This window comes from Colobus angolensis, unplaced genomic scaffold (genome assembly GCF_000951035.1).
Source record: "Colobus angolensis palliatus isolate OR3802 unplaced genomic scaffold, Cang.pa_1.0 Scaffold380, whole genome shotgun sequence".
Taxonomy (NCBI): domain Eukaryota; kingdom Metazoa; phylum Chordata; class Mammalia; order Primates; family Cercopithecidae; genus Colobus; species Colobus angolensis.
The window spans coordinates 3,162,712-3,180,742 of record NW_012117155.1 but is presented as its reverse complement, the minus strand read 5'-3'; the positions used below and the strand labels follow the sequence as shown (position 1 = coordinate 3,180,742).

Sequence of the window (18,031 nt, the reverse complement as noted above, 5' to 3'; positions counted from 1 at the left end):
TTCAAGGCCCTGACTCATATCCTGAGTACGGAAGGGGCTTTTCTTCCCCTTGTTGGGGAAAGGGTCAGGTTCTACCAGGGGCATTTCCATGATTAGAAACTGAAGACAGACCAGGCCTGTGGAAAGGCATGAGTAGAACAACTTAAGGAAGCAGAAAGTATTGGGAAGAAATAACTCTCATGCTGTCTCTTTGGTTTGGGGATCTTTTCCTTGGAGTCCTCCTTTAGTAGTTTAATTCCTTTTGGAAATCCTGGTGTGCCTCACCTGAACCATAAAGGAACCCAGGGGTGGGAGCACAGTGTCCCCTAGAGGCTGTGGTGAGGGTGGCAGCGGCAGGAGTCAGAAGGCAATGAGAGGGGCTCACGAGGAGGAAGAGACACCTAGAGGGCGCAGATCTGGACCACTTGGCTCAATTGGATAGGGATGCAGAGACATTTTGTAGTGACAGTCTTTAAAACCTGGTTTCCACGATGTGGCTACACCATATAATTTAAAAAGACACCCACATTAGGGCTAATGTCTCTCCAGGCTCTTTCTGCTCAATCTTGTTTCCGAAACAAGGAAGTTTAAAAGTCCTGACTGAGTAGAGAGGTTGGCTGAGGCAGAGGGCAGTGCACTGGGACTTGAGGGTCTTCTGGGGTCAGGTGCTACATGCGGTCTAGGGTGTCTACCTCATTCCCCTCCCTTCTGTTTGGAGCTGAAGGCAGGAGATGGAGCATGGCTGAGAGATGACACGTCTTTGGGTGACTGTGTCCTGTTTGTTTTCCCGGGTTTTAGAGTGTTGTGACCACGGTGATAGAATCTGAAGGGCAGAGAGCGAATGCCTCTGTCTTGCCTCAGAAGCCCCTTACATCTCTTGCTTGTGATGAGAAAGCAATGGTAAGAATAAAAGAGCTCTGATTTCCACCAGCCTTTGCTTCACAAGGGCCATGTGAAATGACAGGCCTATTCTTACAAAAGCAGATTCTGGGAGGAGCAGAAATCCCTTTTCTCTTTGGAGTCAGTGTGTTTGCATGCATGCACATTTGTGTATCTGAGTATGTACATGTATGTCTGCATGTGTCCAACCTGCTGCATGTGTGTGCACATGTGTATGTGGCTATGTAAACCTGTGTGTGGATGTGTACATAGATGGTGAAACGTGTAAACCTCTGTTGCGTGTGTGCACAGCCGTTGTAGGGATTGTGTGTGCATTCCCCCATGGGTGAGGGGCTGCGAAGGAGTAGGTCCTGGTATCTAAATCTTTACATCCTGCTTCTATCAGTCTTGTTTGTTGTAAAGAGCAGGGAGCTGGTCAATCAGCTGAGGGAAAAGGAAAAACGTCAGGGTGTGTATGGGTTGGGTCTGGGAGGAGGAAACCCAGGCAGCTCAAGGGCCACTTTGCTGCCTTTTGCTCATTGATGACTTTCTTTTCTCTGCTCAGTTGTGGTTTTCCCCATGATCCCAGTCTGCACAGGGCTCTGGTTTCTTGGTCCTCTGGGGCTGGCTCTTCCCCTGGGCATGTCCTGTGCATGACCATGGCTCCTGGCCACCTTCAACTGGCTGATTCCTTGTGTGTCATGGTGCAAATTCACAGGCAAAATTTGATTGGCCCCAGCTGGTCATTTTGTGCTTAGTCATTACCTACTTGGCAGCCAACAAAATACCTGCCCATGGGTCAAGCTGGATCAGCTATGATCATGGCACAAACAGGGTCACACCTGGGACTGTGGTTGGGACAGTTTTCTTTAAAAGGGATGTGGACACGGAGGACAATGATGAATGCCTTAGATACGCAAAAATTCCCTATTACCTGTGAAGTACCCACCCTTATCTCTGTGGAGGCCAGGACCATAGCACTGTCCCCCAACAAGCAAAGACTTGCCTGAGCAAGGTGGGATGAGTGTAGATAGCCTCCTGGGGCCTGGCCTGGCCCTCACCACCCCTCCTCTGTGTCCCTGTTCCTTGAAGGAGGGAGCTTCGAGGCTGAATTGTGTCACCTGACCCCAAACTTGTCCTAACCCCCAGAACCTCAGAATGTGATCTTATTTGGAGATAGGGTCTTTACAGAGGCAGTGAAATTAATATGAGGTCATTCGGGTGGGTCTCGATCCAATATGACTGGTGTCCTTATAAGAAGAAGAGACATGCATAGAAAGAAGACAGTGTGAGGAGACACAGGGAGAAGAGGCCATGTACAAGCCAAGGAGAAGACCCGGAACAGATTCATGCCATCCTTCCCTCACAGCCCTCAGGAGGAGCTACCCCTGCCGACACCTTGATCTTGGCCTCCCAGCCTCCACAGCAGTGAACCAATACCTTTCTGTTGTTGAAGCTCCCCAGTCTGTAGCACTTTGTAACAGCAGCCCTAGCAAACTAATATACCTCCCCCAAAACTTCCTCAAAATAGGGGAGAAGATACGGAGCACTAACACTATGGCACCAGGTGTGTGTGGCAGCCTGGACACTGGGCTTCTGACACTCGGCCTCTGGATTCACCAAAGGAGAACACTTCAAGGCTGGTGCCTGAGCTAGTCGTTTAAAATTTTTGATGAGACCCACTATGGCACCAGGTGTGTGTGGCAGCCTGGACACTGGGCTTCTGACACTCGGCCTCTGGATTCACCAAAGGAGAACACTTCAAGGCTGGTGCCTGAGCTAGTCGTTTAAAATTTTTGATGAGACCCACTGAAGATTTCAGGCAAGAAGGGATCTGATCATATTTGTGTTTCAGAAAGACCCTTGTAACTATCACAGTGTGAAGGACAGATGAATTGGGGAGGCTGTCCACGAGAGTGCTGAAGAGGCTTGGAGAAGATTTCAGAGTTGTTTTAGAGGCATCACTGCCATAATGTACTGAGGGCAAGACGGGGTGGTAGGGGGTGATGACGGGAAGAGCTTAGTTGCAAAGAGTGTCTGGCTTGAGCACCTGTTGGAGGTGGTGCTGGTGCTGGTCCTGGTCCCTGGGCCGGGCCTTGTGGGGGCCCTCAGATCAGCACTGTCTGTATTATGGCCACACACCTGCCCAGGGCCCATCAGCAGTGGGGGATCAAGCCTAGAGCTTAGAGGAGAGCTCTGGGGGTGTATACGTGGATCTGGATATCACTAGTGTCCAGGTGCAGATGGGTCATGGCTGGGGACCATCCAAAGGAGTGAGTTTAAGCTGCTTCTCCCAGAAGCAGACTCGGGGACAAGCATTTGGAAGGTGACTGGGACAAGTGCAGAGGAGTGAGGGATATGAGGGAGGAAAGGCCAGGGGCATTCAGGAGCAACTGGGTCCCTCCGGGGCCTCCCATTTGCACCCCTGAAGGGTGAGGAGGCCTTTCCCTTGTTGGCTGGGGGTTGTTCCTATGAACCAAACTCTCTAATACTTCCAGTCTGCCCTGCACAGGCTAAGCAGGTGCCTATGGCCAGAGAAAGGCATCAGGCAGAGATGTAGGCTGCTGGAGTTATATGACTGTTGGCAGTGACTTTTTTTTTCTTTTTTTGAGACAGAGTCTCACACTGCTCAGGCTGGAGTGCAGTGGCACGATCTTGGCTCACTGCAGCCTCAACCTCCTTGACTCCTGGGTTCAAGTGATTCTTGTGCCTCACCCCCCTGAGTAGCTGGGATTACAGGTGCCCACCACCACACCTAGCTAATTTTTATATTTTTAGTAGAGATGGGTTTCACCATGTTGGCCAGGCTAGTCTCGAACCCCTGACCTCAGGTTATCCACCCACCTTGGTCTCCCAAAGTGCTGGCATTACAGGCGTGAGTCACCTTGCTTGGCTGGCAGGGACTTGGAGTCTGGCCAGAATACAACCAGTGCACTCTGGCTTCTGCTATTGTTGCTGCTGACAATTGTGTCCATCTTCTGGGGTGGGAGGTGTGAGGAGCCCGTTCTCTTCTTTCATTACTCATAACAGAGGGGACCATGGACAGGAACTAGGCGAGGGCTGGGGGCTGAGTTAGGGAAGTGGGTGGTGGGCCAGGCACCAGGGCTGGCTGAATAGGAGATCTTACAGCACAGGCTAAAAGAGTCCTTTCCAGTATCAGGGAAGGCAGGGGAAGCAGGAAACACAGGTGTTTAATGTGCAAATCATTAAGAAAAAACCAACTTCACTCCAGCATGTTCAGAGAGCCCCTAAACAGCCACTATTAGCTTGCAGCAGCAGCTGGCTGAGGCTGGGACAGGGTCAGGCTGGATGTGGGCTGGGGCCTCCTCACCCTCTTTGCTCCTTTGTGCTCTGACCTCCTGCCTCTGCCCCAGCCCCACCAGAACCTCTGCTGCTTATAACTCTGAGATATGGAGATCCTGGACTGGCCATATGGTTCCCACTCCCAGGAGGTCAGTGTCCTCAGGGGCCATGTTGGGACCTCCTCTTCCCCCTGGTCATCCAGACCAAGGGAAATGGTGAGCTGGTGTCTCAGGAGGGAGCTGCTCCCCTGCCCTGTTTTAATTGCCCCCAGGTTGGCTTATAGGGGAGGCTGCTGCTCTCAGGCTGGCCCCTCGGGGTGTAGATATCGTTGGGAGTGGGCTGATGTTGGGCGCATTTACAGGAGGACAGGGGTGTGTGAAACTTGTAGGTATGTGGCTATAGGCAGCAGTGAGAACAGGTGCCTCCAGGCAGGTGGTAGAGACACAAGTGAGTGTTAACATTAGTTGAGGTGGGATATGGACGTTTACAGGCATGGCCAAGTGTGAGTGTAAATGGTAGCAAGGTGTAGATCTCAGTGACAGCAACTGGGTGTCAGGATGCCAATGGATGAAGATAATAGCTAAGACTTTATAGCACTTACAATGTACCCATTACTGTTCAGTTTCATATAAATTTATTCATGATTTTCACAACACCATAAAAGATACCCTATTAGTATCCCCACTTTTTGAGGAGAGGGAGCAGAAGCACAAAGAGGTCAAGAGCTGCCCAAGATCACCTAGCTAGTAAGTGGCAGGGACGGGACTTGAACCCAGGCTGTCTGGCTCCAGCGTTCACTCTTAGTCCTCTGCACCAGGGATGCGGGGTGGAGAGTGAAGGTGTGATGTAGGTGGGTGCAGGCATGAGGAGGTACAGTAGCATGAAAGGATGTTGAAGACAGACGCCTAGGCACACATAGGAGGGAGGGTGGTGCAGGGCAGTGGTTCTCAGCCTTCAACAGGGAATCAGAATCACCTGGAGGGCTTGTTATACTGCGGATCGTTTCTGCTTCCAGAGGTCTGGGATGGGGAACCAGACATGCGTTTCTAATAAGTTTCCAGCTGATGCTGCTAGTTTAGGGACTTTGGGAACACTGGGGCAGGGCGTTGATGCAAGGGAGATTATGGAAGTAGTGGCTTCGAGGTGAAGAAAGCTGGGTAGAGTGAGACTGTAACAGTGAATGTAGGAGCATGGGACGGCTTCAGTCAGAGGGAGCTGGAATAAGCACAGGGATGAGTACAGTCCAGTTCTGTATGAAAGGAAGTACAGGGGCAGAGGATATTGCAGCCCTGGCTTTGAGGGCATGGCACAGGCAGTGCCTGCAACCCCAGGGGAGCCTCTTTCCTCTTGAGGCTCCTGCTCCCCGTGTTGATCCCCGGGTGGTAGGTGGTGGCCATTAGGTGTGGCTAGCCTGGAGAATGACTGGCTGTCCTTTCACTGGTCTGCAGTGGAGTGCAAGGGGCTGTTTAGGGAGTTAAATGTGAATTTGAAGGGGAATCTATGATATGGCCTGGGGAGTCCTGGGGGCCCCTCCAGGTGAGCCCTGGGCTGAATAGATTTCTGGGTATGCTAGAGTGCCTGAGACAACAGGACTCTCTTCCCTTGGGGGTTCCATAGGTCCAGGGGGTTCCACCATGCTCATCAGTTTTCAGCTATAAATTACTGATCCAGAGTAGGAGAATCCCTGGGGAAAGAGGACTAAGGGAGGTGAGGATGGGGGAGGGGCTGAAACCTGTGCAGAAAGGGCTTCCTGTCCTTCCTGTCTTAGCACCTGTTATTGGTCATTGCTCTGCTGTGAGCTAGGGAGCTGGAGGGGGTGCTGGGCAGGGGGATGGGGGGAGTCCTTCAAGCCTGAAAAAGGGGACTCCCCCAACCAGAAGCAGGGCTGCTGGACTGCAGCAAGGAACATCCTGCTGAAGCTGTTGGAGGAACTGCGAGTTGGGCAGCAGGCTCTGAGAAAGAAGATTCCACTCTGGCGCTGCTGCTGCTGTCCTGAGGCTGGCCCAGGGGGGCTGACCTGGAGCCCTACATGAGTGAGCCAGGTGCTAAGGGCTGAATTGAGCCCCCCAAAAGGATATGGTAAGATCCTCAACCCCAGTACCTCAGAACGTGACCTTATTTGGAGATTATCTTTACAGAGGTAATCAAGTTAAATGAGGTTGTTAGGGTGGCCTGTCATTCAACATGACTGGGGTCCTCCTAAAGATGGGAAATTTGGGCCCCAGAGACAGACACATACAGAGGGAAGACAACGTAAAGACACGGGGGAGAAGATGGCCATTGCCCCGCCAGGGAAGGCCTGAGACTACGAGGAGCCAGAAGAGAGGCCTGGAGCAGATTCCCCTCTCAGCCCACAGAAGGAGCCAGCCCTGCCAACACGTTGATTTTGGACTCCTAGCTTCCCTAACGGTGAGATGATCATTTTCTGTTGTGTGAGTGGCCCAGTGTGTGGAGATCTGTTATGGCAGCTGAAGGAAACTGAAAACCCCTGATTCATGAGAGGAGCCTGAGCGGTCTTGGCAATTGGACACAGGCAGTGTACTGACGAGGGGCTGGGCGGGGGGCAGCTCTGCGGGGTAAAGGAGGTGGTAAGTTGGCGACTTCAGGAGAAGGCAGGGTGGCCTGAAGTCGAGCAGACAACACTTCAGTGGCCAGTGAGCAACTGTGGTTCCTCAGGAATGAAGGGCTGCAGGTATCTTCCAGAGGGGCACTTGGCATGGGAGAGGCAGAGGGGACCTTCCCTCTGGGTTGGAACCTGAGGTCATAGTGCCCTTCTTGCTGCCTTGGGTCTAATGAAAGAGCTGGCAGCTTGCACAACAAGCTCCCACTGAGTGCTGGTCATTAAAACTCCGTTTCCGAAGGACGAGAAGCCAGAAGGGCACACAAGGACACATTTTTGGGCTACAAGAACTCCAAGTTCAAAGGAGCCAGGCATGAATCTCCACAGAGTACCAAATGACTGCAAAACCCTTTTCTTAATAATATTTTATTGTCAGTTATAAATATTTTCCATTTGTCACCTATTTACAACTGCAAAATACTTTGATATCATACCATCACCCACCAATCAGTGTCTTTCTATAAACTCCACGAAAATTGAATAGGAAATAAAAAGCTCTTCTTGGGGGCCCACTAACCTGGTTCCCCTGACTCCAACCCCACATGGACAGCAGGCAACGTTGCAGCAGGTGCTACACAGTAGCAAAGAGGCAGTCGGAAGTGGCCCAAGTGGGTCAGGACGCCAGGCTCCTCAGGACATTGGTGACGCTCCAGTGCTGGCCCGAGCACTCCTGCAACACCAGCTGGAAGCCGAACTCCAGCTCGCTGTTCTCCTGCAGCTCCAGACAGCGCTTGGACTTGCGGTTCTGGATGGCTCCTCCCTAGGGGCCAGGGCAGAGAGCGGGGTCAGAGGGCATAGAGGCAACACACAGAGATTCAGGAGCGTCAGGCCCAGTGGCTAGTGAGGGCTGACATTATCTGTGTGGCCAGATCCCAGGAGGCTAGCATTCCCATGAAACTGCAGGCTCCCCCATCGCTGATGTGTTGGTCTCCTCTGGAAGACTGAATCTGTGCCGCCGCTCTCTTCACAAAGCCCTAGTTCTTTGCTAGGAGAGAGACCTCCCCACCCCCAGTTCTGTCTACCTAGCTGGGTTGTGGCACACCTGTTTGCACCTACAGCTCCTACCCCAGGGGCTGGGCCTTGCTCCCCATAGCCATTGGCTGGGTCACCTTTCTGAAAAGCCTAGTTTCTTGGGACAACCCATCATTGGCCCTCATTTGAGCATCACCAGAGGCCCGGGGTTCCTGCTCCTAGGGTCCATGCCCCAAACTGGACCCCTGGAGTCATCAGTACTGGTTTCAACCAAAGCTCCTGGATACTGCCTATTAGGCCATTAGGCTCCTTGAGTCCTGACATGCAAGATTTTCCCCCATGCTACTGATGTTCCAGAATGTTTGTAGCCATTCTCATTCAGTTTATGACCCAAAGCCCCTTGATGTTCTGTTCTTCATATCAGCCCTATAGCAACAAAGAGGAAACCCCCAATTTTTGTAGTGAAATCCTTTCAGGGCCTAGACCCTTTGAGTTGCTGGCTGTGAGCCTGAGATGGCATCCTGGACTGTCTGAGCATCTCCGAGTAACCACCAAACTTGTGCTCAACTAGATTTTGGCCTCCCAAGCAGACGGAATTGCTTTGGTGGGTAGAGGTCCTTATAATTGGACTCCTTGTAGCTTAATGGCACTTCAGTATATGGTCAAACTCACTTTTTCCCCAGAACCTACTCCTGTGTTTCTGTCTCAGGTATTTGTGTGAGAAACATGGACATTTTCATTTATTTATCCTTTCAGCATCCAATTAGGCCTCAAGTCCTGGCAATTCTACCTCTCTTGTGTTATGTGACTGTCCCCTTATCCCTTTCCCATCATACTTGCCCTGGTTCAGGCCACCAACTTCTCTCTCTCTGGGACAACTGTGTCAGCCCCCTAATGGATCTCTCTTCCAACCTCTAGAGGCGGGAGTGGTGATCTTTCGAAAATGCACGTTTGGCCTAACGGACAAAGCCCAAGCTCCTTAGTGCAGCACCGAAGGCCTCCATGGCTCAGTGCTGCCTTTCTCTCTAGCCTCATCTCTGATCCTCCCCCAAGCTCCATGACTTTTGCTACAGCTGTACCAAATCCCTTGTACTTTTCTGATCCCATTTACATTAACTCGGGGTTCCTGAACTTTAAAACAAGCTGTGCTCTCTGCCTGGGATTCTTCCCCATGCTCCCATGACAGGTTAAGCCACAACCATGTGTCAAAGCTCAACTCCTGCTCCATTTCCTCCAGGAAGTGTTCTCTACTGCCCACCCATGCCCTACCTCCACTTCCACCTCCTCAGTCTACAAGCTGGGCTGGTGCTCTTCATTTTGTGCCTTTTCCAGCTCACAGTGGGAAGTGCACTGAGAGAGGGAGAGGTGGCAAACTTCTCAAAGGATGTCATCCAACTCTGCCATGACCATTCCCATAGCAACAACTGACATCTCAAGAGAGTGTTAAGACTTGGTTCTCTATACAATGGGAAAAGGACGTCTTTTCAAGAAATTGCCTGGGAAAATTCAAGAGAATGAAACTAGACCCCTATCTCTTGCTATATATGAAAATCAAATCAAAATAGATGAAAGACTTAAATCTAAGATCTGAGACATGAAACTCCTAGAAGAAAACATTGGAGAAACACTCCAGGATGTGGGGAAACACTCCAGGACATTGATCTGGGCAACGATTTCTTGAGTCAGACCTCAAAAGCACAGGCAACCAAGGCAAAAATGGGCAAATAGGATCACATTAAGTTAAAAAGCTTCTGCACAGCAAAGGAAACAATCAACAAAGAGCCCACAGAATGGGAGAAAATATTTGCAAACTACCCCTCTGACAAGGGATTAATAACCAGGATACATAAGAAGTTCAAATAACTCAAAAGCAAGAAAACAAAACATCCAATTAAAAAATGGACAAAAGACCTGGACATTCCACAAAAGACTTATAAATGGCAAACAGGTTATGGAAAAATGTTCAACAGCAGTAATTACCAGAGAAATGTAAGCAAAAACTGTAATCATCTCACCCCAGTTAAAATGACTTTAACCAAAAGACAGGCAATAATAAATGCTGGTGAGGATGTGGAGAAAAGGGAATCCTTTGTACATTGTTCGTGGGAATGAAAATTAGTACAGCCACTATGGAGAACAGTATGGAGGTTCCTCAAAAATAAAACTGTATGATCAGCAATCCCATCGTTGGGTATGTACCCAAAAGAAAGGAAACCAGCATATTGAAGAGATATGTGCACTGCCATGTTTATTGCAGCACTATTCACAATAGACAACATGCGGAATCAACCTAAGCATCCAGTAGATTAATGAATAAGGAATACGTGGTATATACACAGGATGGAATAATATTTAAACATTAAAATGAGATTCTGGTTTCACTGTCAAGATGGCCAAATAGGAATAGCTCCAGTCTGCAGCTCCCAGCGAGATCAATGCAGAAGGTGGGTGATTTCTGCATTTCCAACTGAGGTAGCTGGTTCATCTCATTCGGACTAATTGGACAGTGGGTATAGCCCATGGGAGACAAGCTGAAGCAGGGTGGGGCATTGCCTCACCTGGGAAGTGCAAGGGGTTGGGAGATCTCCCTCCCCAAGCCAAGGAGAGCTGTGAGAGACTGTACCGGGAGAACGGTGCACTCCAGCCCAGATACTGCACTTTTCCCATGGTCTTTGCAACTGGCAGACCAGGAGATTCCATCTGGTGCCTACACCACCATGGTGCTGGGTTTCAAGCACAAAAACTGGATGACTCTTTGGGCAGACACTGGGCTAGCTGCAGGAGTTTTTTTTTCTTTTTTTCATACCTCAGTGGCACCTGGAATGCCAGTGAGACAGAACCATTCACTCCCCTGGAAAGGGGGCTGAAGCCAGGGAGCCAAGTGGTCTGGATCAGTGGGTCCCACTTCCACAGAGCCCAGCAAGCTAAGATCTACTGGCTTGAAATTCTCTCTGCTAGGACAGCAGTCTGAGGTCAACCTGGGATGCTCAAGCTTGGTTGGGGGAGGGGCATCTGCCATTGCTGAGGCTTGAGTAGGTGGGTTTTTAAAATTTATTTTTATTATTGTACTTTAAGTTCTGAGGTACATGTGCAGAATGCGCAGTTTTGTTACATAGGTATATGCATGCCATGGTGGTTTGCTGCACCCATCAACCTGTCACCTACATTAGGTATTTCTCCTAATATTATTCCTCCCTTAGCCCCCAACTCCCTGATAAGCCCCAGTGTGTGATGCTCCCCTCCCAATGTCCATGGGTTCTCATTGTTCAACTCCCACTTATAAATGAGAACATGGGGTGTTTGGTTTTCTGTTCTTTGCTGTTCTTGTGATAATTTGCTGAGGATGATGGTTTCCAGCTTCATCCATCTCCCTGCAAAGGACATGAACTCATTTTTTATGGCTGCATAGTATTCTATGGTGTATATGTGACACATTTGCTTTATCCAGTCTATTATTGATGGATATTTGGGTTGGTTCCAAGTCTTTGCTATTGTGAATGGTGCCGCAATAAACATACATGTGCATGTGTATTTATAGAATGATTAATAATCCTTTGGGTATATACCCAGTGATGGGATCGCTGGATCAAATGGTATTTCTAGTTCTAGATCCTTGAGGAATTGCCACACTGTCTTCCACAATAGTTGAACTAATTTACACTCCCACCAACAGTGTAAAAGTCCTATTTCTCCACATCCTCTCCAGCATCTGTTGTTTCCTCACATTTTAATGATTGCCATTCTAACTGGCATGAGATGGTATCTCATTGCGGTTTCCATTTACATTTCTCTAATGACCAGTGATGATGAGTTTTTCCTATGGCTGTTGGCTGCATAAATGTCTTCTTTTGAGAAGTGTCTGTTCATATCCTTTGCTCACTTTTAGATGGAGTTGTTTTTTATAAATTTGTTTGTTCTTTGTAGATTCTGGATATTAGCCCTTTGTCAGATGGATAGATTGTAAAAAATTTCTCCCGTTCTGTAGTTGCCTGTTCACTCTTGATAGTTTCTTTTGCTATGCAGAAGCTCTTTAGTTTAATTAGATCCCATTTGTCAATTTGGGCTTTTGCTGCCATTGCTTTGTATGTTTTAGTCATGAAGTCTTTGCCCATGCCTATGTCCTGAATGGTACTGCCCAGGTTTTCTTCTAGGATTTTTATGGTCCTAGGTCTTATGTTTAAGTCTTTGATCCACCTTGAGTTGATTTTTGTATAAGGTGTAAGGAAGGGGTCCAGCTTCAGTTTTCTGTGTATGGCTAGCCAGTTTCCCCAACACCATTTATTAAATAGGGAATCCTTTCCCCACTGCTTGTTTCTGTCAGGTTTGTCAAAGATCAGATGGTTGTAGATGTGTGGTGTTATTTCTGAGGTCTCTGTTTTGTTCCATTGGTCTTATCTCTCTGTTTTGGTACCAGTACCATGCTGTTTTGGTTACTGTAGCCTTGTAGTATAGTTTGAAGTTAGGTAGCCTGATGCATCCAGCTGTGTTCTTTCTCTTAGGATTGTCTTGGCCATGCAGGCTCTTTTTTGGTTCCATATGAAGTTTAAAGTAGTTTTCTCTAATTCTGTGAAGAAAGTCAGTGGTAGCTTGATGGGGATAACCTTGAATCTATAAATTACTTTGGGCAGTATGGCCATTTTCATGATATTTATTCTTCCTATCCATGAGCATGGAGTGTTTTTCCATTTGTTTGTCCTCTCTCATGTCCTTGAGCAGTGGTTTGTAGTTCTCCTTGAAGAGGTCCTTCACATCACTTGTAAGTTGTATTCCTAGGTATTTTATTCTCTTTGTAGCAATCATGAATGGGATTTGGCTCTCTGTCTGTCTGTTATTGGTATACAGGAATGCTTGTGATTTTTGCACATTGATTTTGTATGCTGAGACTTTGCTGAAGTTGCTTATCAGCTTAAGGAGATTTTGGGCTGAGACAATGGGGTTTTCTAAATATACAATCATGTCATCTGCAAACAGACAATTTGACTTCCTCTCTTCCTATCTGAATATCCTGTATTTCTTTCTTTTGCCTGATTGCCCTGGCCAGAACTTCCAACACTATGTTGAATAGGAGTGGTGAGAGAGGGCATCCCTGCCTTGTGCCAGTTTTCAAAGGGAATGCTTCCAGTTTTTGCCCATTCACTATGATATTGGCTGTGGGTTTGTCATAAATAGCTCTTACTATTTTGAGATTCGTTCCTTCAAAACCTAGTTTGAGAGTTTTTAGCATGAAGGGGTGTTGAATTTTATCAAAGGCCTTTTCTGCGTCTATTGAAATAATCATGTATTTTTGTCATTGGTTCTGTTTATGTGATGGGTTACATTGATTGATTTGTGTATGTTGAACCAGCCTTGCATCCCAGGTATGAAGCCGACTTGATCGTGGTGGATAAGCTTTTTGATGTGCTGCTGGATTCAGTTTGCCAGTATTTCATTAGGATTTTCGCATTGATGTTCATCAGGGATATTGGCCTGAAATTTTCTTTTGTTGTTGTGTCTCTGCCAGGCTTTGGTATCAGGATGATGCTGGCCTCATAAAATGAGTTAGGTAGGAGTCCCTCTAATAGTTTCAGAAGTAATGGTACCAGGCCCTCTTTGTACCCCTGGTAGAATCTGACTGTGAATCCGTCTGGTCCTGGACTATTTTTGGTTGGTAGGCTATTATTGCCTCAATTTCAGAGCCTGTTATTGGTCTATATTGGTCTATTCAGGGATTCAACTTCTTCCTGGTTTAGTCTTGGGAGGTTGTAGGTGTCCAGTAATTTATCCATTTCTTCTAGATTTTCTAGTTTATTTGCGTAGAGGTGTTTATAGTATTCTCTAATGGTAGTTTGTATTTCTGTGGGGTCAGTGGTGATATCCCTTATATCATTTTTTATTGCATCTATTTGATTCTTCTCTTTTCTTTTTTATTAGTCTAGCTAGTGGTCTATTTTGTTGATCTTTTCCAAGAACCAGCCCCTGGATTTATTTTTTGAAGGGTTTTTCATGTCTCTATCTCCTTCAGTTCTGCTCTGATCTTAGCTATTTCTTGGCTTCTGCTAGCTTTTGATTGTGTTTGCTCTTGCTTCTCTAGTTCTTTTAATTGTGATGTTAGGGTATCAATTTTAGATCTTTCCTGCTTTCTCTTGTGGGCATTTAGTGCTATGAATTTCCTTCTACACACTGCTTTAAATGTGTCCCAGAGATTCTGGTACATTGTGTTTTTGTTCTCATTGGTTTCAAAGAACATCTTTACTTCTGCCTTCATTTCATTATTTACCCAGTAGTCACTCAGGAGCAAGTTGTTCTTCATTTTCCATGTAGTTGTGCAGTTTTGAGGGAGTTTCTTTTTTTAATTGCTGAGGAGTGTTTTACTTCCAATTATGTGGTCAATTTTGGAATAAGTCAGATGAGGAGCTGACAAGAGTGTATATTCTGTTGATTTGAGGTGGAGAGTTCTGTAGATGTCTATTAAGTCCACGTGGTCCAGAGCTGAGTTCAAGTCCTGAATATCCTTGTTAATCTTCTGTCTTGTTGATCTAATATTGACAGTGGGATGTTAAAGTCTCCCACTATTATTGTGTGGGGGTCTAAGTCTCATTTTAGGTCTCTAAGAACTTGCTTTAATAATCTGGGTGCAAGACTTAGACTCCCATACAATAATAGTGGGAGACTTTAACACCCCACCTTTAATATTAGACAGATCAATGAGACAGAAAATTAACAAGGATATCCAGGACTTGAACTCAGCTCTGGAGCAAGCTGAACAGTGAGAGCACATGGACACAGCAGGGAGGGCATCACATACTGGGGCTCGTCAGTGGGCAGGAGGCTGGGGGAGGGATAACGTAGATGACGGGTTGATGGGTGCAGCAAACCAACATGGCACATGTAATACCCATGTAACAAACCTGTACGTTCTGCACGTGTACCCCAGAACTTATAGTAAAAAAAAGAGATTCTATTATTTGCAACAACATGGATGGAACTGTAGGTCATTATGTTAAGTGAAATAAATCAGACACAGAAAGACAGACAACCTAAAAATTAAAAAAAAAAAAAAATGAATTCCTGGAGATAGAATGATGGTTACCAGAGGCTAAGAAAGGTAGTAGGGAGGAGAGGAAAAAGCGGGGATGGTTAATAGGTACAAAAATACAGTTCGATAGAAGGAATAAGCTCTAATAGTAATATAACAGGATAACTGTAGTTAATAATTTATTGTATATTTTAAAATTACTAAAAGAGTAGAATTAGAATATTTCTAACACAAAGAAATGATAAATGCTTGAGGTAAAAGATAACCCAATTATCCTGATTTGATCATTACACATTATATGCCTGTATGACAACATTACATGTACCCCATAAATATATTCAACTATTATGTACCCATTGATGTAGTTTGGATATTTGTTGAATGTGATCCCCAATGTTGCAGGTGGGACCTGGTGGGAGGTGTTTGGATCATGGGGCTGGATCTCTCATGATGGGCTTGGGCCATCCTCTTGGTGAGAAGGGAGCTCTCTCACTCTGAGTCTACATGAGATCTGGTCATTTAAAAGTGGGTGGCACCTCCTCCCACCACTCTCTCTCCTGCCTTCATCATGTGACCTGCAAGCTCCCAATTCATCTTCTGCCATGAGCAAAAGCTTCCTGAGGCCCTACCAGAATCCATGCTTCCTGTATAGCCTGAAGAATCATGAGCCAATTATACCTCTTTTCTGTATAAAGTACCCAGTGTCTCAGGTATTTCTTTATAGCAATGCAAGAATGGCCTAACAGCCTTAAGAATTAAATTTTTTTTTAAACAATTTAAGACTAAAAAAAATTCAGTACTTACAACTGTTGAAATGGGCAGTACCTACTATAGTTAACATATATAACCCTATGACCCAACACTTCTGTCAGAAACATTTACTCCAAAGACATGCGCATGAATGCTTTCTAGAACACGATTTATAAAACTAACCTGGAGACAACTCAAACGCCCATGAATAGTACAGCGGACATACAACTCATGGCATATTCATATGATGGAATCCTATATAGCAATAAAAACAAACTATAGCTATACTCGATAAGGATAAATCTCACCAATGCAATGTTGAGCAGAAGAAGCCAGACAAAATACAGACATTATTCTATTTATATAAACTTTCCCAACAGGCAAAGCCATGATGTGAAAGTCAGGATGGTGGTCAGCTCTGGGGCAAAGGAAGTGGGAAGGTGACAGGCAGGAACTCACAAGGGTGTTGTTGGCAGAGTCCTATTTCCTGAGGTGGGTGATGGAAACCTAGGGATTTGCTTTATTTTTAACCATGGAGTTGAAACTATGTATTTTATACATGTTTCTGTATGTATCCATGTTGTTCAATTAAAAAATCAAACAAATCCAGCTCCCTGAGAAGGGACTTGAGTCACAGGGGAAGGAGGCAGGGACTGAGAAGCTGGGGGTGGGGGTGGGTGGCGGCGTGGCGGGGACTGTGTTTGTGTGTGTTGGGAGGGGATATGGGATTCCCGACTTCCTGTGTTGGGGAGATGGCCCAGCGGATCACACAAACCTATTCAGAAGCGTTCACAGAATAAAGCAAGGTCCCACCCGCTGTGCCCCACACCCCAGGGGCCTTCCCTGGGGACAGCAGTGATTCAGTGTACTCAACAGCACAGAGACCAAATAATAAACGGGAAACTGAAACAGCAGCTGTTGGGGCCCACCCGTTGCCAGGGAGAAACCTGCAGGCTCGGCCTCTGAAAGGGGCCCTTGGACAAGCCTAGAAAGGGCCCTGGAATCCCCATGCTGAAAGAGACCTTGAAGGCCAGCCTCTCGCTCTCACATGCTGAATGGCCTCTGGACTTGGGCCATGGGGCCCTTCAGCTCTGCTTGGTCCTCCAGGGAGAAGGATCTAAGCCTTCCGGAATATGCAGTCTTCCCCTAGCTGCTCACCCTTGGAGCCTGCCCCTCCCAGAGCTAAAATCCTTGTCTTGGCATCCCCCAGGAGTGGCAGAGCTCCCCTGAGGCTTCCCCAGCGGCTGTTCCTCTACACCTTCCCTTCTGGCAGGGGAGGTGAGGCCTGCGTCTCCCAGTTCTCTGCATTTCCAGGTTTAACTTTCCCAGTTCCTGGCGGGACAATTTTGTATAATTTTCCAAACTGGTTGCCCTCCTTTGAACAAGCTCTGGTTAATTTCTGTCCCTCAGGACTGACCACAGCGCCCAAGGACACTGCCTCATTTACACTGGACAAGAGACCCCTTCAACTTAGCCAAGGAGTTGGCACATTGGGGCCACATGGTGCTCCTGATGGGTGTGAAGCACAGCCTTGAGTTGTCCTCTCAAACCTCAGTCTACCTTGAGTGCCCATCCTGTCCCTTAAAGGTTAGACTTTTAGGCCCAGAGGCATCCCCTATGCCACTTGCTCCAAGCAAGGCCAGACCATTGCTCCATGGCCCACATTTCCTTAGCTTCTGTGTAAAATTTTGTGGCCTGGGCATATCTGCTGCCCACACCCAGGCTGGGCTGTGTCGCTGATGCTTCTTGAACAGATCTGTGGCTAGTTCCCCGGCCCCGCCACAGTCCTGCCAGCCCAGTGGTCTGTCTTCCCCGCCACGCTGGGAGCAGCACGCAGGCAGGGGACCAAAACCAGCCACTCTCTCTAATTTGCAAGAACTGTTGGTGTTTCCGGAGCCAGGCAGAAAGGGAAGAGTGCTGAGCTAGGATGCTGAGGACACAGCCGCTTTCCTGGTGGTCAGCTGTGTGGCCTGGGCAACCCTCTCCTCCCTTCTGGTTTCATTGTCTGCAGGGCCAGATGGTCATTTCTGTCCTGATTCCTGGAAGGATGAACAGAGGACTGATAGGAAATCCCGTTATCAGCTCTAAAACATACAGATCAGTGGATCAGGGTGGGGGCTATGACCAAAGCGCACAGCAAACAGGGGCCCGGCTCAAGTGCCGCTGCCCACTCCGCTGAAGATTCTGGCTGCTCAGCTCATCCTTGCGGCCGGCCCAGGCCTTGCCAACAGCGAGGTGGGGTGCAGACCCTCGACCACTGACTCTTGGAGAAACACGTCCCACACAGAAGACACCACGGCCCCTTCTATGCTTGCCTTCCAAGGGGCACCTTGCCAAATTCCAGAGAGGGAGGCGGAAACAGAGGTCTCTGAGACATAAAGCGTCCTTCAGAGACTCCCATCTGACATTTCCCAGGCCTGGCCCCGGCCCAATCACAGCCTCAGCACCCTAGAGACTAGAAGTGCGGTGACCCTGTGCCAGAGGCAGCCAATGTGGCTGCCTGAAGGGATGTG

The 18,031-nt window shown here is 47.7% G+C and overlaps 1 protein-coding gene across 1 annotated transcript in view; it reads right to left on the bottom strand.

The window, feature by feature from the left end:
* Window positions 1–7,128: 7,128 nt before the first annotated feature.
* GALNT18 (polypeptide N-acetylgalactosaminyltransferase 18) overlaps window positions 7,129–18,031 on the bottom strand; it is a 355,023-nt gene continuing 344,120 nt past the window's right edge. Inside the window, exon 11 of the mRNA XM_011954282.1 lies at window positions 7,129–7,541. Within this exon, the coding sequence (XP_011809672.1) occupies window positions 7,395–7,541 (147 nt within the window). The 3' untranslated portion in view covers window positions 7,129–7,394. The remainder of the gene's footprint in view (window positions 7,542–18,031) is intronic.